The 23,565-nt window shown below is 35.9% G+C and overlaps 1 protein-coding gene across 9 annotated transcripts in view; it reads left to right on the top strand.

Annotated features, from left to right (window-relative positions):
* Nucleotides 1-23,565, top strand: part of LOC102957398 (phospholipid-transporting ATPase ABCA3-like) — a 182,212-nt gene that overhangs the window by 123,393 nt on the left and 35,254 nt on the right. For all 9 annotated transcript variants that reach the window (XR_006212428.1, XM_042971606.1, XM_042971605.1 and 6 more), the window contains 5 exons: nt 1,701-1,950; nt 2,104-2,308; nt 9,808-10,024; nt 15,893-16,063; nt 23,354-23,532. Coding sequence is in view for 8 of the 9 variants with exons in the window: in XM_042971606.1 (XP_042827540.1) it covers nt 1,701-1,950; nt 2,104-2,308; nt 9,808-10,024; nt 15,893-16,063; nt 23,354-23,532 (1,022 nt within the window). In the remaining variant the exon portion in view is untranslated. The remainder of the gene's footprint in view (nt 1-1,700; nt 1,951-2,103; nt 2,309-9,807; nt 10,025-15,892; nt 16,064-23,353; nt 23,533-23,565) is intronic.

The following is a 23,565-nucleotide window of genomic DNA, read 5'->3' as shown; positions in this document are numbered from 1 at the left end:
TGAAGAATATTTGTAATTTTCCTTTTTTTTTTTTAGTACTGTCTTTCTTCTATTAGAGCAATACTAACTTGATAAAAAGAATTCAAAAATACTCCCTTCTCCTATATTTTCTGAAAGACATTGTGTATAATTAGTGTTGATTCGTCCTTAAACATTTGGTAGAAATTTCCAGTGAAAACATCTAGGCCTAGAGATTTCTTTTGGGAGGAATTTTTAATTTATGAGTTAAATTTCCTTAATAATTACAATTATTCGAATGACCTGTATCACATTGGGAGAATTGTTGTAGTTTATCCATTTAGAGGAAGTATTCTGTTTCATCTAAATTGTCAAATTTTGTGTGTAAAGTTGTTCACAGTATTCCTTTATTACCCTTTTGACATCTGTAGGATCTGTATTGATTTCCCCTGTGTCATTTCTAATATTGGTAATTTATGTCTTGTCTTTTGTTTCCCATTCTCTTTCTCACTGTGCTTTTAGCTGGGTATTTTCTAATCAACCTGTCTTCCAGTTTCCTGTCAACTCTTTATTTGTATCCAACCTGCTATGAGTTATATGTTGAATTTTTTTTAACTTTTTAATGTTTATTTATTTTTGAGAGGGGGGGAAGGGGCAGATAGAGATGGAGACACAGAGTCTGAAGCAGACCCCAGGCTCTGGGCTGTTAGCACAGAGCTTGACGCAGGGCTCAAACTCAAACCACAAGATCAAGACCTGAGCCAAAGTTAGACACTTAACCAACTAAGCCACCCAGGTGCCCCTATATATGTTGAATTCTTAATTTTAATTGATGTGTTTTTTCAATTCTAACATCAATATTTGATTCTTTCTGTGGACTCCAGTTCTCTGATAAATTTTCTGTCTCTAATACTTAGTTTATATGTGGATCTAGTTCTATAATCTGTGCTTTTTCTTGGTTCTGTTTTTTTTATTATACTTAGTAATTTTTTAATTGAATGCCAAATATTGTACATGAAAATGATATGAATCTACTTGAGATTGTCTTCTCCAGAGGAGATTTACTTTAGCTTCTGAAAGATAGTGAGGTTAAGGGAAGCTCTAAATCTAATCAGTGATTTAAGTAATTTGAGACTGGGTGGAAATTTTTATAAGAACTGATCTAATGTTACTCACTCTTACTCTTATGGAATAGCCCTCAGGAGCTGCACTGAAAGCTTGAAGATTTACCAATGCATTCTGTCATTTATAAATCTAAAATGCCTTAAAGGAAAAAGGGGTATGGAATTTTTGGCTCGCTTCAATGCATTTATATTCCTTCTAGGGGCTTAGTCCCCAAATGTTGATTGTATTTTTAGATATCTACACCTTCAAACAGGTGACTTTTTATTTTTTTAATCCACACTTTTATTTTCACAGAGGAAGGGTTTTTTTGCCTTAAGCAATACAATCTATAAGTGGAAATACTTATGGATCTCTTTGAGATAGATAAGGAAGTCTATACCATGTGCCTGTGTTTTCTCAGTGAAGTAGGAATCTAGGTTATAGGCTATGAAGTGAGAGAGCTTGGAATTTAATGATGGAATAGAGTGCTTGAGGAGAATGGCAAATGTTTGAAATAATTATTATGAGAAAATTTAAAGGGATGAGAACCAAGTAAAATTATTTGTTCCTTTCCCCAACATATGTTGTAGATGACCTCTTTTGTGGATAAACTGATCAACTTCGTTTCCTCATCCTAGGTGACCTACTGAAATACTTAATGGAAAATGAAGATTGTATTCACTTATGCATTGTTGCATTTTCCATTGAGGTGAAGACAAATAAAATAATACTTACTGGTCTTTTCAACAATCAAGCATATCATTCACCATCTCTGACCCTGTCGATATTAGACAACATTCTTCTCATGACCATTGCTGGCTCTAATGCTTCTTTAATAGTCTCCAATAAGCCTCAGCCATACCTTAGGCATAAAAAACAAAGTGCAACGTATGTTATCCTTTTTATTAAAATTTTATATTTTAAATGCATCTCTCCTATGCTATATGATTACATTTAGATAATTAAAAATACCTATTGCTAGAAATTTGTTTCTGCTGTATTGATTTTCTGATATATCTACTTTTGTTCCTTATTCTGTAGATTGTCAAATGGACTCCACGTGGCCTTAAATATACATTTTGGCATGGCTCTTTCGATCAGTGGCTTTTGTCTCCTGACAGTGACCGAACAAATCACTAAGGCAAAGCACATCCAATTTTTGAGTGGGGTTTATGTCCCTGTGTACTGGCTTTCTGCTCTACTGTGGGATTTCATCATCTTCTTTATTACCTGCTGCTTACTACTAGTAAGTATTAGGTACAGTTTCTTGAGGGCTCATTTTCCTTCTGTACCCCATGGAAAATTCCTATTCTCTAATTATGTAACTTAACTGTATTTGTAGATAGGACCTTCAAAGAGGTGATTAAGTTAAAATGAAGCAGTTAGGGTAGGTCCTAATCCAATCTGACTAGTATCCTTCATAAGAAGAGGATATTTGAACATACAAAGAGATACAAGGAGTGTGCATGCACATAGTAAAGACCATTGAGGACACAGCCAATAAGTGGCCACTTGCAAGCCAAGGAGAAAAATCTTAGAAAAACCAACCCTAAGATGGCGGCAGAGTAGGATGATGCTAGGCTCATCTCCTTCCACGAACACAACTAGATAACTATCAAATCATTCTAAATACTCCAGAAGTCAACTTAAAGACTGACAAAGCTAACTCCACAACTAAAGGGAGAAAAGAAGCCACATCATAGAAGGTAGGAAGTGTGGAGATGGTTTAGGGGAGAAAAAGATAACAGGTGCTGTGGATGGGAGAGAGCCATGGTAATGGAGAAGGTGAGAGAGAGTAGAGCACACAGGGGAATGCACAGGAAATCATTTCCCCAAGGTCATTGGCTGGGAAAATGAGAGGGGATGATTTTTGTGAGTTCTTGCAACCACCAGGGCTTAAATCCTGGAGTTTTAAAGGTCAGGGGGCTTGGTTGGGCTAGATCCCTGAAGTCATTATCCTGCTTCTGGAGAGAAGGGCAGCAAACAACCTAGGGGCAGATGATGTGGAAAAAGCAATCTGAAGAATGCCTGGGGCACACAGGGGTGCGATTATTTGCTCTTCTTGGAGGGCATCCCTGAGAGGCAGCATTCATGGAGATGCCTCTCCAGGGACAAAGGAGGTGGCTGGCCCCATTTCCTTCCACTACCCCTTAGCTTAAATACAGAGCCACCTGGAAGAAGTGCAGTGCTGGCAAAGGCTGACTAACTTGCTGATACCAAACCCCACACCCCTGTGCTCTGGCAGGACTTCTCTTCTCAGTCAAGCTTGTGTCAGTACAGCATAGAGGTCCTTCCCCTTGAAGACAAGACAAGCCCCTGCCCACACCATGTCTCTAAAGCCTGGAATTTTAAAGGTCAGCAGGCTGGCTGGGATAGAGCTCAGAGGACACTGTGCTGCTCCCTGGAAAGAAGGCAGGAACAGTTCAGAGGCAGACAGCATGGAAATAGCGATCTGAAAAACACCTGGGACACACAGTGGGGAGCTTATTCGCTCTTCCAGTAGTGCTTTTTTGAGGGGCAACATTCACAGAAACCTGTCTCTGGGGACAAAGGAGCTGGCTGGTGCCATTTCATTCACCTGCTCCTCATCATAAACACACAGCCACCGGAGGGAAGCAGCACAGCACTGACACAGGATTCCTAACCTGCTTACAACAAGTCCCATGTCCCTGTGCTTTGGCGGGACGGCCCATCTCAGTCAAGCATGACTCAGTCCCAGTGCAGTGGTCCCCTTCCCCAGAAGACCAGCAGAAACCCCTCATCACACCATGTCTCCCAACCAGAGAGTTCTGCAGGTCTTCTAGAAGTAGTATGGTCTCATTTAATAAGCAGACTAGAACACACCTAGTTAAAACTCAACACATTCTGGCCAAGGACTAAACACTGCCCACTGAAGGCAAGGAGAGCCTCTGCAGACAACTGGTCTGAAGGATAGAGCAGCCAGAACACAATGCAGAGTGTATGCGACATGCACCAGAGACAGTAAGGCACCAGACTCTGGACACTATATGACCTCTCCTTCCTAGAGCCACTTACTCTCAGGAACAGAAAACATTACAGGCTTTTCTAACACAGAGAAGGCAGGGGAGACTTGGACAAAAATGCCAAGATGGAAGAATTCATCCCAAATGAAAGAACGAGATAAGGCCACAGCCAGAGATCTGAGTGAAACAGATACAAGTAACATGCCTGATGGAGAATTCAAAGCAACAATTATAAGGATACTTGGTGGGCTTGTGAAAATAATGGAAGACATCAGAGAGACCCTTACCACAGAGATAAAAAAGTTAAAAAAGAATATGTCAGAAATAAAGAATACAATAACTGAGATTGGAAACAAGCTTGATGCAGTGAACAGTGGAGTGGAAGAGGCAGAGGAATGAATAAGTGATATAGAAGACAAAATAATGGAAAATAATGAAACTGAACAAAAGAGAGAAGAATCATGGAACACAAGAATAGACTTAGGGAACTCAGTGACTCCATCAAACGTTATAACATTTGTATTGTAGGAGTCCCAGAAGAAGAAGAGAGAAAGGGGTACAGAAAATTTGGGGAAATAATAGCTAATAATTTCCCTAATCTGAGGAAAGAAACATCGAAATCCAGGAGGCACAGAGAATTCCCAACAAAAGCAGACCAACACCAAGATATATTATAATAAAATTTGCAAAATAAAGTGCTAAAGAAAAAATCTTAAATGCAGCAAGACAAAAGAAGTCCTTAACTTACAAGGGAAGACCCATAAGGCTAGCTGTAGATGTCTCAACAGAATCATGGCAAGACAGAAGGGAGTAGCATGATATATTCAACATGTTGAATAGGAAAAAGCTGCAGCCAAGGATACTTTATCCAGGAAGCCTATCATTCAGCATAGAAAGAGACATAGATTTTTCCAAACAAAAACTAAAGGAGTTTGTACCACTAAACCAGTCCTGCAAGAAATATTAAGAGGGAATCTTCAAGTGGAAAGGAGAGACCAAAGATGACAAAGGCAAGAAAGGACCAGACAAAATCTCCAGAAACAACAATAGAACAAATAATAAAATGGCATTAAATACATATCTATCAATAATTATTCTGAATGTAAATGGACTAAATGCTCCAATCAAAAGATACAGGATGTCATAATGGATTAAAAAAAAAAAAGACCCATCTATATGCTGTCTACAGAGACTATTTTATTTTATTTTATTTTATTTTATTTTATTTTACTTTATTTTATTTTATTTTGAGAGAGAGAGAGAGGGAATGAGTGATTGAGGGGCAGAGAGAGAGAAAGAATCCCAGGAGAGGTAGAGGAAGAGAGAGAAGGAGAGAGAGAGAGAGAAAGTGGGGCTCCCCTGAAGTGGGGCACATGTTTTTTGTGATTTTTTTATCCAAAGCAGGGCTTGAGCTCACTGGAATTGGGGCTCGTGCTCACCTGATGTAGGACTCAAATTCAAGAACCATGAGATCATGACCTGAGCCCAAGTCAGATGCTTAATGACTGAGCCACCCAGGTGCCCAAGAGACTCATTTTAGAGCTAAAGACACCAGCAAATTGAAAGTAAAGGGCTCAAGAAACACTTATTATGCAAATGCATCTTAAAAGAAACCTGGGGTAGCAATACTTATATCCAACAAACTAGACACTAAACCAAAGACTATAACAAGACATGAAGAAGGCCACTCTATCATAATAAAGGGGAAAATCCAAGAAGAAGATCTAACAATTGTAAATTGTCGACCTCAATAGGCCATGGGCTTGGGGTGGTGAAGGAAGTGAGAAAAAGAGACAACAGTAGAGCAAGGCACAGGGGACCCCAAGCCAACAGCCCGGGGTACCGAGGTTTATTGCACATCTTATATACGTTTTCAGGAAAAACAGATCAGCAATGATTAACAACAGAAGCTTAGCAAAGCATGTCAACAATGTACATCTGATTCAGCTATCATACTTATCTTGCATACAAGAGCAGTCTTGCAGATACATATGTTCTGATAAGAATCTTTAGGATAGAAGCGAAGACAAAGAAGGGAGTGAACGCACTGTGCTATATATACAGCTGGCTTCCTTTAAGCAAAACATCCCTATCTGTATACTAACAAACAGACCACATTTCCCAAGGGCAATTCACTCAAGTCCTTTTAGGTTATTTTTAACCTTACAATCTCAAGTTTTCTCAGAGATCTCGGAGCCTGAACAAATATGCACCTGTGGTCATTGTGGTGTTCTTGTTCCCACAGTAAATATTTATGCATCCAACATGGAAGCACCAAAATATATAAAACAATTAACAACAAGCATAAAGGAATTCATTGATAATAAGACAATAATAATAGGGGATATTAACACCCCACTGACATCAATGGACAGATGAACTAAACAGAAAATCAATAAGGAAACAATGGCCTTGAATAACACTGGACCAGATGGACTTAATAGATATAATCAGAATATTCTATCCTAAAACAGCAGAATACACATGCTTTTCTAGTGCACATGGAACATTCTCCAGAGTAGATCACATACTAGGACACAAGTCAGGCCTCAACAAATGTAAGAAGGTTGAGATCATACTGTATATATTTTCTAACTATAACTCTATGAAACTTGAAGTCAACCACAAGATAAAATTTGGAGAGACCACAAATACATGGAGGTTAAACAATATGCTACTGAACTATAAATGGGTAAATCAGGAAAATCAAAGAAAAAATTAAAAGAAATACATGGAAACAAATAAAAATGAAAACACAACAGTCCAAAACCTTTGGGGTACAACAAAAGCAGTCCTAAGAGGGAAGTATATAGCAATACAACAAAACTAAAAGGCAACCGATGGAATGGGAGAAGATATTTGCAAATGACATATCTTATAAAGGGTTAGTATCCAAAATCTATAAAAAACGTATTAAACTCAACACCCAAAAAACAAATAATCCAATTTAAAAATGGGCAGAAGACATGAATAGACATTATTTCCCAAGGAAAACATGCAGATGGCCAACAGATACAGGAAAAGTTATTTAATATCACTCAATATCAGGGAAACACAAATCAAAACTACAATGAAATATCACCTCACACCTGTCAGAATGGCTAAAATCAACATGAGAAACAACAGGTGTTGACAAAGATGTGTGGAAAGGGAAACCCTCCTTCACAGTTGGGGATGCAAACTGGTGCAGCCACTCTGGAAAACAGTATGGAGTTTCCTCAAAAAGTTAAAACTAGAACTACCCCACAATCCAGCAATTGCACTACTAGGTATTTACCCAAAGGATACAAAAATACTGATTCAAAGGGGTACATGCACCCCAGTGTTTATAGCAGCATTATCTACAATAGCCAAATAATGGAAACACCCCAAGTGTTTGGAATGTAATATTATGGAATATCATTCAGCCATCAAAAGAATGATATATTGCCATTTGCAAACACATGGATGGAGCTAGAGGGTATTATGCTAAGTGAAGTAAGTCAGAGAAAGACATGTGATACCACTCATATGATTTCACTCATATGTGGAATTTAAGAAACAAAACAAATGACCATGGGGGAAAAAAGAGAGAGAGAGGCAAACTAAGAAACAGACTCTTAACTATAGAGAACAAACCAATGATTACCAGAGGGGAAGGGGGTGGAGGGATGAGTGAAATCAGTGATGAAAGTTAAGGAGTGCACTTGTGATGAGCACCAGGTATTGTATGAAGTGTTGAATCACTAAATCATACACATGAAATATTACACTGTATGTTAACTGGAATTTAAAAAAAAACTTTTAAAAATTGCCTAAGTAAATTGTGATACATTTATATAAAGGAATGATATTGAACTACTAAGAAGCTACTAGAAAAGTATATTTTTCTCATGAAAAGCATTAAGTAATCAAAAATGTAGTCCATTATAAGAAAAAATATATAAGTGTATGCAGTTGAAATAGTCTGAAGTGATAGATGTTCACATTTTAATAGCGAAGTTCTTTGAGCTGTGAACTTTGAGTATTTTTGTATTTTCCTATGCATATGTGCGTTTTCTAGTTTTTCTACATTGAACATGTTCTATTTCTGTAATTAGAAAAACATGTTTGAATAAAATTTTTCAGAAATATTAAAAAAAGAGAAAATAAAATAAAAAACTAACCCTGCTGGCATTTTAATCTTGGACTTCCAGCCTCTAGAACTGTGAGAAAATGAATTTCTGTTGCTTAAGCCACCAGTCCACACTATCTGGTTATGGCAGCCCTAACAAAGCTACTACAGTGATGAAACTTTGGAAGCAACCCATTATCGATCAAAAGTAAAACTCAAAGGAATCTTCTATAGCAGTGATAAAGAGTGAACTAAGGTTGCATTCATCACATGAATGAATCACACAAACATAATTCTGAGTGTAAGAATCCAAATTCAAAAAATATATATTGTATAATTACAATCATAAAAATTTCAAAATACAGTTAATACATATTTTAGTATTTAGGAATGCATGCATATCATACTATTAAGAAATATAAGGAAGTATTGATAAATTTCAGAATAGTGGTTACTTTTACAGGAGTTGAAGGAGTTCATGATTGATTTCTTTGGGTACTGGCATGGTGGTGGTTGCCCGCGATGTTTTGTGATAATAAAATATGATAATTCATTTATGTTTTATGCATTATTCTGGGCATGTGTTACATTTCATAATAAAGAGGTTGAAATATTTACTTAAAAACCTTGTGTGCATGTTTATTTATAGATCAATTTGGGTAGAATCTACATATTCACAGTATGCAGTCTTCTTGTCGAAGAACAGAATATATTACTTATCCAAGTAGGAATTTAACTTTTCCTTGAGATAGCTTATGATTTGTGACTTTCAAGGATTTTAAGCCTTCAAACACAGAGATTTCTAGATCACCCCAACTTTTATTTGACTACCTCATTGTATTTATTCTGTTTAAGTTTACAGAATGCTCATTCAGAAACAAACCAACCATAGCTACAGATACTGGATTTAAATAAATAACCTTTCTATTGCTACTGCTACCACCACCAAGAGTATCAGTAATCAATTGCATAACTATTCTTAGCTTAAGTGTATTATTTTCTCCTTGGTTGTCCTGCTATGTAATTGTGTAGCTGCCAAAAGAGACAATGCTGACATTTGTGGAGAAACTGCATTTACTAACTAATGAGATACAGATTTCTAGAAATCTTTTTGCTTTAACAACTACAGGTTTCTCTCCACCACCATCTTCCATTCAGTTTAGGTACCTCTAATTTTGTGCTTCGGTATCTGTTTTTAAATTTCAGTTAGAAAAATGGAAGAAAGAGGCCCCAGAGTTGCTTGGGTGGACGTGATAGGAGTGGGAGAATAGAACAGAATCAGGAGACCTGGTTTAAAGGTATGATAGATAATATATATAACCAGAGATAAAAAAATCTTTAGAGAAATAGGCTTTCTGGAGAAATAATCTACTTTTGGGGGAAAGTATACTGACTTTGTTTGTTAATTAAAAAATTATTCCAAGTAGAAGAAAATAAAGGGAATTATACTGGTTCTGCTCATTGAGCTGTCCTCTGCTGAAGCAGACGTAGAAGTATCTTACTTCATGCTCCTAGGCTAATGACCTTTTTAGAGGTTGATTTAATTAATGAATACTTCCATGCTAAATAGTGATGGGATTTGCTATCTCCTTCTCTAAACATTCTGGCTTGCATTATTTTTGCAGTTGCCCTTCACTTTGCCTTATTTCTGTGTCTTCTGTGTTTCAGGGAGCATTCAAATTCTGCCAATTGGATATTTACATCACAGACTACCATTTTCTGGACACAATGCTGATCTTCATGCTATATGGCTGGTCTGTCATTCCCCTCATGTACCTGCTGAGCTTTCTGTTTACTAAAAGTACTTCTGCCTACATCAAACTTGTCCTATTCAACTACCTTTCAGGCATTTTCAGTGTCCTCATAGATGCCACTCTTCAGTTCGGTAAGGGTAAGGGGCTTCACAAAATATCTCTTTCCCCAGAAGGCAGTAAATAAATAAATAAATAAATAAATAAATAAATAAATAAATAGGAATGGACTAAAGACATTAGTAGACAATTAAGTTCACAGTTTGGGGAAAATCCTGTACTTTATATAAGTCCATAAAATTATTTTTGAGTGCCTCTGATATTCTGGGCACTGTGTTAGAGCTGGGATCCTCATGCTGAAGTGATAGGACTGATCCTGACCTACAGGTCTTTGACAGGGTTCCTTCTCTCTATCCCCACCTCCAGTAACTCCATCACATGACCTAAAAAGTCCCTTTCGCAACAGATATGGTAAATTTTAGGAGCATTTGTCCTGAGACTCATTTGTCAGAGAGAGAGAGAGAGAGAAAACACAAAAAAGCAGCTTTCTTCTTTGAAGGGGAGGCCTCAGAAAGTTGGAATAAATTCTGTATCAACTATAGGAGGCCATTATTATCTTTAAAAAGATGAGCACTAGGTGTTGTATGGAAACCAATTTGACAATAAATTTCATATATTAAAAAAATAAAATAATAAAAATGTTCTTCCTTTTTTTAATTTTATTTTTTCAATTTGCATCCAAATTATTTATCATATAGTGCAACAATGATTTCAGGAGTAGATTCCTTAATGCCCCTTACCCATTTAGCCCATCCCTCCTCCCACAACCCCTCCAGTAGCCCTCTGTTTGTTCTGCATATTTGAGTCTCTTCTGTTTTGTCCCCCTCCCTGTTTTTATATTGTTTTTGCTTCCCTTCCCTTATGTTCATCTGTTCTGTGTCTTAAGGTCCTCATATGAGTGAAGCCATATGATATTTGTCTTTCTCTGACTGACTAACTTTGCTTAGTATAATACCCTCTAGTTCCATCCATGTAGTTGCAAATGCCAAGATTTCATTCTTTTTGATTGCCGAATAATACTCCATTGTATATATATACCACATTTTCTTTATCCATTCATCCATCGATGGACATTTGGGCTCTTTCCATACTTTGGCTATTGTCGATAGTGCTGCTATAAACATTGGGGTGCATGTGCCCCTTTGAAACAGCACACCTGTATCCCTTGGATAAATACCTAGTAGTGCAATTGCTGAGTCATAGGGTAGTTCTATTTTTAATTTTTTGAGGAACCTCCATACTGTTTTCCAGAGTGGCTGCACCAGCTTGCATTCCCACTAACAATGCAAAATCATGTTTCTCCGCATCCTCGCCAACATCTGTTGTTGCCTGAGTTGTTAATGTTACCCATTCTGATAGGTGTGAAGTGCTATCTCATTGTGGGTTTGATTTGTATTTCCCTGATGATGAGTGATGTTGAGAATTTTTTCATGTGTCGGTTGGCCATCTGGATGTCTTCTTTGGAGAAGTGTCTATTCATGTCTTTTGCCCATTTCCTCACTGGATTATTTGTTTTTTGGGTGTTGAGTTTGATAAGTTCTTTATAGATTTTGGATACTAACCCTTTATCTGATAGGTCGTTTGCAAATATCTTCTCCCATTCTGTTGGTTGCCTTTGAGTTTTGCTGATTGTTTCCTTCGCTGTGCAGAATATTTTATTTTGATGAGGCCCCAGTAGTTCATTTTTGCTTTTGTTTCCCTTGCCTCAGAGACGTGTTGAGTAAGAAGTTGCTGCAGCCAAGGTCAAAGAGGTTTTTGCCTGATTTCTCCTCAAGGATTTTGATGGCTTCCTGTCTTACATTTAGGTCTTTCATCCATGTTGAGTTTATTTTTGTGTCTGGTGTAAGAAAGTGGTCCAGGTTCATTCTTCTGCATGTCGCTGTCCAGTTTTCCCAGCACCACTTGCTGAAGAGACTGTCTTTATTCCATTGGATATTCTTTCCTGCTTTGTCAAAGATTAGTTGCCCATACATTTGTGGGCCCATTTCTGGGTTCTCTATTCTGTTCCATTGATTTGAGTGTCTGTTTTTGTGCCAAAAAATGTTCTTCCTTGATGTTAGGGCAGTTCGTAGTGAAGTGAAGAGAGGGAAGAGTGTAGAGGAATCTTGAATTCTTGGGAGAAGCTGACAGTTTTGTTGAAGGAGGTTTTATCGTATGGCTGTCCTTCCCTAATTCAATGAAAAGGTACAAGCTTGTGAGCACCCTAACAAGGTTTTCCAAAGAAAATCTCTATATGCCTCTGACACACATACAATTACCTAAGCCAGTTTTTCTTCCTCCCAGGCCTGCTTTTTATAGTATTCTCGAATTTGTATCTCATTTTCCTTCTCTGATTTTGAGATTCAGGGAGATATTCACTAAAATGGTTATTGTTAAAAATGAAGTTGTTGATTCACCCTCTAATGTACATTTCAACTGACCTCAGCACTTCCCCCACATCCTCCCTCTCTGCTGTTGCTCCACAGACACTGGTCTTGTTCCCTTAGTCCTTCACTGGTCACAAAATAATTGCCTGTAACTTCCTTTGAGAATGAATAGTTCACATGTGTAAGACTTAAGCTTCTGCATAGCAGATGAAAAAAAAAAAAAAAACGAACGTGTTACTAGATATACCTTAGCACTCATTCTCACAAAGGAATACCCAAATTATGGAAAGCAAATGTCTGTATATTTTTGCACACTTGTCCAAAGACAGGTGTTTGGACACATGTTTTGTGATGTGAGGAAGACTCACCTGAAATCATTTGAGTTTGTGAGACCTAAAATGAAATGATCATTTAAGGAACTAAAGAGAAATAGTTGTTACAGGGTAATAATAGGAGTAAATTACTACTTTAGAAAAGTTTTGGAAGGCTTTTTTTAGGAAGAATACGTTGCAAAGAGTAATGCAGAGTAAAATGGGATTAAAAACAGAAGCCAGTAGATTTGGCAATTAGAAAGTCACAGGAGATTTCCACTTTTGAGCAGCAGAGCAAACACTGAAGGATACTGTACCAAAAATAATGAACTGAAAAGTAAGTATGGAATTGGCAGAGGCCAACAATAACAAAGCAATAATTGAAGGTAGCTTTGACTAGAGGTTATTGACAGCATCTGGTGACATTTATTTTCCATTGTATAAATAGGATCAGAGAAGTCAGAATAAAAAGCATAGAGGTACAACAAGGTTTAATATCTTCCTATTTAAAATTGGAAGTTCAAAGGGCTACTCACTTCAAGGGTAAACAAGGGGCACCTGAATGTTTCAGTCCATTAAACATCAGACTCCTGATCTTGGCTCTGTCATGATCTCATAGTTCCTAAGATTGAGCCCTGAATCATGCTCTGCACTGACAGTTCAGAGTCTGCTTTGGATTATCTCTCTCTCTGTCCCTCCTCTGCTCTCTCTCTCTCTCCCTCTCAAAATAAATAAATAAACTTTTAAAAAGAGTGAACAAAACTAAAGCCACAGTAAGACACATAAAGGAAATTTGTAAGGGTTGAATTTGGCACTGGAATGAGGAATAACAATTTCCCTTTGGAATTTGTAAACACATGCAAATGTTCATATTGGTTTATATCCTGAAGTCATAGAACCTATGTAAGCTAAAAAACATAACTTGATAATTTATTTTAAATCTCAGTTGGTTGTGTGTGCCCTAGGTGAGTGGCGAAGGTATACACAATTCCCAGACTTCAAAGTATTCCCATAGTTAAATTTTCTAGAGAACTTGAGATCAAATTAAAAGCACAAAGAGAAGAAAGAGAAAAAAATACAAGCTCTTAAGAGCAAGTGCTAGCAGAAATCACAAATTGTAGAATCACAATCAGACCTGCAAAATTAAGATTTGGGGACTTTTGAATGATATAAAATATGTATGTTTACAGGGTGCCTGGGTGGCTCAGTCGGTTGAGCGTCCAACTTCAGCTCAGGTCGTGATCTCACAGTTCATGGGTTTCGGCCCCACGTTGGGTTCTGTGCTGCCAGCTTGCAGCCTGGAGCCTACTTCGGATTCTGTGTCTCCCTATCTGTCTGCTCCTACCCTACTCACACTCTGTCTATCTCTCAAAAATAAATAAAGATTAAAATATGTATTTTTAAAATATTTAAATTTTAAGAGTCTCAGTAATATGAGCAAATAATAGAACATGTAATAAATAATAGGACATGTATGCATGTGTGTTATATATAGGTATACAATATAAATATATGTGTTTAAACGATTAATATGTATAATGTGCATTTAACATGCATAAATATGTATGTTTAATATATTTAAATTGTAATAGAGAGTCTCAGGTATAAAAGCAAATACTGGAATATATATAATAGAATATGTAATAAATAAAATAACATATGCATATACTATTTATGTACATGTATGTTATACATGCATATAATAGAGAGAAAGAGAGAGAACAAGTAGACTTGAAAAAGATCCAAATAGAATCCTGAAAAGTGAAATTTAATAATAATTTAAATTAAGAACTCAACAGATAGAAGTATCAGCATATAGATGGGTATTGTTTTTTTTATCCATTCTGTCACCCAGTGTCTTGGTTTTTAAGTCTAAGGTAGTAAGTATTGCTACTCTGGCTTTCTTTTGACATCCATTTGCATGATAAATGTTTCTCCATCCCTTCTTATTTTAATTTACAGATGTAAATTAAATTTAGGTGTAAAATGGGTCTCCTGTAGGACCCATATAGATGGGTCTTGTTTTTTCGTATCCATTCTTTCACCCTATGTCTTTTGATGAGAATGTTTAGTCCATTTACATTCAAAGTAATTATTGAAAGATATGTATTTATTGCCATCTTATTACTTGCTCTATGGTTGTTTCTCAAGTTTTTCTCTGATCTCTTCTTGCCTTTCTCTCATGTTTTGCTGATTTTCTTTAGTGATATATTTGGAGTTCTTTCTCTTTATTCTTTGCATATTTATTAGTGGTTTTTGATATATGGTTACCATTAGGTTTTTATATAAACTCTTCTGCATATAGCAGTCTATATTTAAGTGATGGCTATTTAGTTTGAACCCATTCCTTTCTCCTCTTCTCCACACGTTTTTAGGGATATAGTATAATATTTTATATCCTTTATTTGTGAAATTAAGTACAATTTAAAATTAATTCCATAGCCACACTATCCACATTTCAAGTGCTCAGTAGCCACATGTGTATATTGGTGCAGCTATAGAGCTCTTCCATATTCATAAAAAGACAGTGTGGTGTATATAATTAATGCCATTTTTGGCATCTGCTCAATTAGCCAATATCCTGAATCAATTATTTGTCTCTATCAACTCAAAATCTACACTGGACAGAATCACTATGGGTTGGGCACTTGAAGATTTGCTTCTTGGCCATCTCTCTTTACCCAAAATGTCTTATATGAAGTTTCTGTTTAGACTGGCCTTTTATCTTCTTTCTAAAAAACTGAATTCATTATCAAAATTTCATATTGTCACTTCATAAATTAAGCATGTTCATATCTCCAGGAACTTAGTCCCTAATAATTGTTCAAATCAAATGCATTCTTTAGAGAGACAGAAGTCTGGTTCCCTTGAAGATTTTTCTACTCTCAAACATGTCTTAATTTCCCCATCTGTTCCCCACTGTTGAATTGTAGGCTATATCTCTGACCCCTACTTTATTCCCTTAATTGATAAATTAGGATTAGAAATGTAAAAAATAGTAGTGGTTTCCTGTCCATATCAGGTGCCATAAGTCTTATCACATAGACACCCACTTCACCAAAGAGACTTTTCAGAACTCTGCAATTATCAACACAAACTGTCACTGGATATTGACTGGAAGAAACTTATTGGCTAGTAATTAGTATTCTTCAAATGTAATATCTTTTTTTAATTCCCAAAGTTTATTTTGGTCATCCTTGGGAGATTTGTTGTCCTAGGGATAGTTCATTTCCTATAATGAAATCTAATTTTATCATCTTTTTAGAAGTTCAACATAAGATGTCAAAAGCCACCAGAGCCTTCATACTTAATTCATTACTGTTCTTTCCTAATTACAACCTTGCGAAGTGTATCGATGACTATTTTACTTTCTACCAGATAAAGAAATGGTGCTCTGGAAACAAACCTCCTGTCTACATAAATTGTAGTAAAGAAAGTAAGTATCATTAATCTTAAACATAAGACTGCCAGTAATTTTTCCAGCAAAAAATGGGTTTATTGGGGAATGGGAGAGAATTGCAATACAGGACAAGGAAGTTACAGCAAATCATAGACAAGTCTCACAAACATTATTATTTTAGAGAGGAACATTATTTAGGAGGAGGGGAGAAATTGGGAGGAATTGTTTGAACAAAAGTCCATTGGAGAGAAGCAAGTGTTCAGGGTGATGACAGTTTCTTCTTGACTGAGCTGCAGGGGGTAGTCAATTTCTTATAGGAGATACAGTGTGCTTTTTTGTTGTTGTTGGGGCCTGTAATCCATGATTCTTTCTTTTTGAGGATTCTTCTGTTGGGTGTACAACTGACAATTCTTGTAATTGACAAATGGCATGGTATGAGAGTTCTGCTTATTGGCCTTCTGACTCCATCTTAGTGAAGCTTACCTTTAATTTTCACAGTATCCTTGGAGTCCCTAAGCCTAAAAAATTGGTCTCAGTCTTAGCCTATGAGACATGTGGGGAATCAGCCCTTATTTCAAAGGAGAGAGTCAGGACACATATTCAGTACATAAGTCATTTTATCAGAGTGGGAGAAAGCCTTTGTAATAATAAAACCTCAAAAACAAAGCCAAGTTAAGTCTCAAGTAGTCATCGGATATAAAAATAAGAGCTACTAGTAATCAACCACATAGTAACTATGTTATGTTAAATCTTCACAACCTCAAGTTATCAGTTTTTATACCCATTTTGAGGAAACTGTGCCCTAGGCCACATAGCTTTTGTGGTCCAGAACTGAGATTCACAGCTTATGTTCCCTCATTGCATAATGCATTTCATCTTTAGTAAAAAACCTCCATAGGAAGAATTTGTGTGATATTTACTTGTGTTACCTCTCAGCACTTTCATCACTCATAAGCACCCACACTCACTTGGCCACAACTTACTTGAAGGAATAGATAAAACCCATTCTCCAGTGTCTAATATAGTATCTGCACGTAGAGGAACTCAACTTTTTTAAATAAATAAGTAAAGGTCAGGATGTGGTGATTTGAGTAATAAAGAGCAGTACAATAGAGAAAAGAGCCAGAAAAAGAGAGTAAGAGAAAGGAGAACAATACTGCAGATTTGTCAGAAAGCATAACCATTTAGAAATCCTCATGGTGGTGGTGCCTGGGTGGCTCAGTTTGTTAAGCATCCAGCTCCTCATATTAGCTCAGGTCTTGATCTCAGGGTCATGAGTCCAAGCCCTCCCTGCACTGGGTGCCATGCTGGGCATGGAGCTTACTGAAAAGGACAGAAAGAAAGAAAGGAAGGAAGGAAGGGAGGGAGGAAGGAAGGAAGGAAGGAAGGAAGGAAGGAAGGAAGGAATCCCCACAGTGGCACTGTATCATTTATTAGGTAATTTTGGAAGTATCTTATTTTTGTGAGAGTGGGCAGAATGAGAAAGGTGGGAATATTTAGTAGCAAACCAGATCCTACCTAGAATAGCAGTTGATGACCTCAAAGGGAAAATCAGTAAACTGTAACTGTATGACAATAAACTTTAGCAGATGGGGTGAGGTGGGGAAAAAAATGGAAAAGAAATATTTCATGCAAAATCTAGTGACATGGAAAGTCAGGTATTACTGAGTCTCCATAGAAGCATGGAGTATTTTGTACAGCAATATAGAAAGGTTCCAGTTTCTCCATATCCTCTCCAACAATTGTTATTTTCCATTTTTTTTATTATAGTCTTTCTAGTAGGTATGAAGTTGTATCACACTGTTGTATCAATTTGCATTTCTCTAATGACCAGTGATGTTGAGCATCTTTTAATGTGCCTGTTGTCCATTTGTGTATCTTTTTCATAAAAGTGTCTATTCAAGTTCTCGGCCCATTTGAAATTGGGTAATTGGCCTTTATATATTCTGTAAAGTAGACCCTTCTTTGATATGTGGGTTGTAAATATTTTCTCCCATTCTGAGGGCTATCTTTTCACTTTCCTGCTAGTGTCTTTTGATACACAGCAGTGTTTCATCTTGATGAAGTCTAGTTTATTCACTGTTTTTTTGTTTTTTGTATACTTTAGGTGTCAATTGCTTAATCAGAGGCCACAGAGATTTATTCAATGTTTTTTCCTAAGAGGTTTATAGTTTTAGCTGTTACATTCAGGTTGTTGATCCTTTTTTAGTTGATTTCTGTATATAGTGTGAGACAGTATTCCAACTTGATTCTTGTACATATGGATATCTAGTTCTTTCAGCACCATTTGTTAAAAAGACTATTCATTTCCCCATTTAATTAACTTGGCACTCTTGTTGAAACCAGTTGACCTCAGAAGCATGGGTTTATTTCTAAACTCTCAATTGTATTTCATTGATCGGTATGTCTGTCCTTGTTTCAGTATCACCCCCATCTTGATTACTTTAGCTTTGTAGTAAGTTTTTGAAACTGGAACTTGGCTATGTCTTGATATTTGTTTTGCAATTCCTTATACATTTAAGAATTACCTTTTTTGAGGGTGGGGAGGCACCTGGGTGGCTCAGTCAGTTAAGTGTCCAACTCTTGATTTTGGTTCAGGTCATGATCTCATGATCATTGACAGTGCAGAGACTGCTTGGGATTCTCTCCCCCTCTCTCTGGTCCTCCCCTGCTTGTTCTCTCTCTCTCTCTCTCTCTCTCTCTCTCTCTCTCTCTCTCTATTTGAAAATAAATAAATAAAGTTTTAAAAAAAGAATTACTTTTTTTTAAGACCCAAAAAACAAATCTAGTAGGATTTAAACAAATTTTATTTATTTATTTATTTATTTATTTATTTATTTATTTATTTATTGTGAGAGAGAGAGAGAGAGAGAGAGAGTACTCAAGATACATGCACGAGCAGAAGAACAACAGAGGGAGAGGGAGAGAGGGAATCTTAAGCAGGCTCCACACCCAGTGTGGAGCCCATCATGGGGCTTGATCTCATGACACTGGAATCATGACCTGAGCTGAAATCAAGAGTCAGACACTTAACTAACTGAGCCATGCAGGCACCCCAGAATCTGTAGGACTTTTATTGACATTGCCTTAATTCTATAGAACAATTTTGAAAGATTTAATACCTTTACAATTTTGATTTTACAGTCTATGAACTTGGTACATTCCTTTGCTTATTTAGTTTTAGCCATCCATCTATTTACTTATGTCTTCTGCATTTTTATTTAACACTGTTTATTTGTTATTGGTTTAGAGGTATTATAGATATGTTGTTAGCTTTATTCCTACATGTCTTTTGATGATGTTATAAATGGTATCACTTTTGAAGAGTCATTTTTCATTGTTTTTTGCTGATATAGAGAAATAAAATTAAAGAGCTCATTTTTTGTATATTGAACTCCCTAAATTATTTTATTAACTTTAATAATTTATGAGTAGATTATTTTTCATTTTCAATGGGTACACTCAAAGCAGCTGCTAATAAGGACACTACTTTTACTGCTTTGTTAAGGACAATTTAAATATAATCAAAGTGGTGATAGCCGACATCCAGTTTCACTCCAATTTCAGAGAGAACATCTTCACTGATACTGACTATATGCTCTATTTCACACAGCTTTGATGAATCAGAACTGAGATTCAAAGGGATCCTAGTTTTTGGATTAAAAACGTTTTGTTTTGTTTTTTTTTCTATCCTGTGTTTAGCAAACCTTTTTTTTTTAAATCACAAAAAACTGTTCAGTTTTTCTTAAGCTTCTGTTGAGATGGGCAAATGATTTTTCTCTTTGTTTTACTGAATTACATATTCTGTTGAATTACATAAACAGATTTTCTAATGTTAAATAATAAAAAAATTAAATAGACTGAATAATTACACATGGAGATTATTGATCATGTTTCCTTAATAAAGATAGAATTATTTGGGTGTCCTATTAATAATTTAGGGAGAGGAATTAATAGAGTTTTTGTAGAATCCTTTCATTTATCTAAATTTTCAAAATCATTGGAGTAAATTTGTTTATAATATCTTCTGGGTTTTTTTTTAATGTTTATTCATTTTTGAGAGACAGAACATGAGCAGGGGAGGGGCAGAGAGAGACACAGAATCTGAAGCAGGCTCTAGGTTCTGAGCTGTCAGCACAGAGGCCAACGTGGGGGGTTGAACTCATGAACCACGAGATCATGACCTGAGCTCAACCAACTGAGCCACCCAGGCGCCCCATATCTTCCAGTATTTTTAACACCTGTGAATTGTATAGAACTTATCATTTTCACTTATGACATTCTGAATTTTTTCCACCCACATTGTTTCTTGATAAATCTTACCAAAGTTTTATCAATTATTTTAGTCTTTTCAAAAAACATGTTTCAGGGGCACTGGGGTAGCTCAGTTAAGTGTCTGACTTTTGATTTCGGCTCAGGTCATGATGTCACAGCCATGAGATCAAGTCCCACACCTGACTTTGTGCTGAGTGTAAAGCCTGCTTAAGATTCTCTCTCTTCCTCTCTATCCCTCTCCTGCTCGCTCTCTTGCTCTCTCTCTCTCAAAACAAGAAATAAAAAACAAATTTTCACTTTTGTTGATTCTTCCTATTGCATGTTTATTTCCTAAATTATCAATTTAAGCTCTTTATTATTTTCCACATTTTCCATTTTGGGGGATTAATTTTCGAACATCATAAGATGGGTTCTTAAATCATTTATTGTCAGCCTATCTCCTTTTCATGATAAGGATGGATCGCAGTGGGGTTTGGGAAGTTGGTATTTTCCTTGCTTGTATTTTCTGAACTTCCTGTATTTGTGAGTTGATCTCTCATTACTTTTATAAAATTCTCATCTTGGGAAGATATCACTTTTGAGAAGAACAACCTAGAAGACAGAATTATCCCTTAGAAGCTTGATGATGTGCAAAAAGAAGGAAAATATAGCAATAATGGATAGTACTGCAGAAATGGAAGATTATCAGGAAATCAGAAAACTGTATCCACATTACCACCACACTACCACTACCACCAGCAGAAGGACATTTATTAAAGAAATTACATTTCACTCTGCCAACAAAAATCCTTTCATAAACTAAGCAACCAAGGAATCAGCCCAAACTTATCATCACTACTCCATAAAATTATTGTTTTGATGGTTCATGAAAATTCCCAATTCACAACAGAGATAACCAACATTCATAAAAAGCTAGTATGGCTAGAAGACAAAAATAAAAATAACACATACTAGAAAATAAAATTTAAAAAGCCACAGAGTTAACTTAGTTAGAAATATACATATAGTGGGGTGATATGTAGGAAGCAAATATGGCTAAACATCAACATAGTTGATACTAGGTGGAGGGAATGGTCTTTATTTTATTATTTCAATTTTACTTTATGTTTGAAAAAATTTTTCAATGATAACACGGAGGGAAAAGACACTCCCGTAGAATACATAGAGCATGATACTATTTCTATAAAGTTCAAATTCAAGAATTAAACAAAATTTTATTTACTTACATATATAGCTTTATATATTTACATATTTCATATATATTTAATGGTCTACTTGTATTTAAATAAAATAGGAATGCAGAATACAATTCATCATAGTGGTTACCTGTGGAAGATGGAAATATATGAAGGAGTATCTAAGTATTTTAAAATTGTTTATAAATTCTTAATTTGGAGACTGGGTTCATAGATTCCATTATGATATGCTTTAAATCTGTACATATATAGCATATAATATGCATGAATCAAGTGTTTTTTATTTAGAATTCTAAAGTATGAGGAATAGAAAAGGTAAAATAATACTAGATTTGATGGTCTAAGCAGGAATCTCAAAGGATCCCCTGACAAATTATTAGGCTTTATAAGCCTAATATTGTGGTTGATTAATGCAAAATAAATACAAATAAAACATTCAATTGCATTTCTATACATCAACCGTAAACACTTAGAAAAGTGTTCAAAGGCAAAGCTGGAACAATTTCAACAACAAAATAAGGTAGTATTGGATTTGTAACTGAAAGTATAAATTGATAATATGAATCTGTTTTGATATAAATAAATGACTAAATAAATAATGATGGATAGAAGAAAAATTCTCCATAGAGTTTCAATCAATTTATGTAGATGTTCCAACCTCTAGGAGGTAGAGGATAACTTCCCACTCCATATTTGTGGGATGTACATTTTGACTTCCCTCCAGAGAATAGAGAGCACAGACAAGGGAGGAGAGGGAGTAACTTTACAGCAGAGAAAGCTGACAAACACAATCTCAACCACGTGATCAAGGTCAACATTAACAGTGACAAGTCACACTGGTAGTGTGTACATTTTATTGTTGTTGCAATAAAAATATCCCTTTACTTCTGTGAGTTTCCTCCCCCAAATCCATAATCCCAGTCTAATAATGAAGAAGAAAAAAAGAAACCATTAGACAGGTCCCAAATGAGGGATGTCCTACAAAATTCCTCACCAGTACTCCTCAAAACTGTCAATATCATGAAAAAAAAAATAAAGAAAATCTGAGAAAATGTCACAGCTAAGAGGAACCAAAGGAAACATGACAACTAAATATAATACAGAATTCTGGACTGGTTCACAGAAGAAAAAAGAATAACACTACATTAGAAAAAAAAGGAATCCTGAAAATGTCAGAGGCTTTAGTTAATGGTAATATTTGGTACTTATTAATGATAATATTTATTCGTTATTGTAACATACCATACTAATGTATGTTGCTAATAATTAGGGAAAGCACATGCAGAGTATGTGGAATTCTCTATATTGTCTTTACAATTTTTCTGTAAATCCAAAACCATTCCAAAAGATTGACTTTTTAAAGGAGGGAGAGGATATAATTTTCTTATAACAAATTCTGGACTTTTTACTCAACTTCTCAAGACAGTTCAAGAAGTATCACTAATGGTCATTTTTACCTTTTAAACGCAAAATGTTACCTTTTGCAAGAGTACTTGCACTTTAATACTGGCTTCTAATTATTGGTTTAAGATTTCACACTTTTGAAAGGACTTGGAGCATTTTTTCATGGCATGTAATAATAAGCATATAATAAATAGATTAATATTCATCTGCTTAGCTTACTTGATTACCATACATTATATTCATGAAATTGGCCTTCAGAATTCATTGTTGAATATTAGTGTAGCAGGATAATCACTTCTCACACTCCAAATAGTTTACTTAGTGTACCTAATATTTCATTCCACCCTATATTTCTTATTTATTGTTTTCTCAGGCCTTGTTCATAGTGTCAATGTTCTGTACTAATCTCTCTCTCCACCCCCCCCACCCCCCCCACCCCCGCCATCCTCAGATACTGCGAAGAATGTTTATTCTTTGGAAGAGAAAATGATTGGAAAGTACATGATTGTAATGAGTATCACAGGCTTTATTTGCCTTCTCTTGCTTTTCTTTTTGGACACTACTTTGTGGAAGCTAAGAACGTTTCTCAGTCAATATGTTTACTTTGGTATCTATAAGACATTCAGGAAGGTAAGTAATTAAGCATGATCCTTAAGAATAACT

Source organism: Panthera tigris, chromosome E3, assembly GCF_018350195.1.
Source record: "Panthera tigris isolate Pti1 chromosome E3, P.tigris_Pti1_mat1.1, whole genome shotgun sequence".
NCBI classification, from domain to species: Eukaryota; Metazoa; Chordata; class Mammalia; order Carnivora; family Felidae; genus Panthera; species Panthera tigris.
This window is presented reverse-complemented; position numbering and strand designations above follow the sequence as displayed.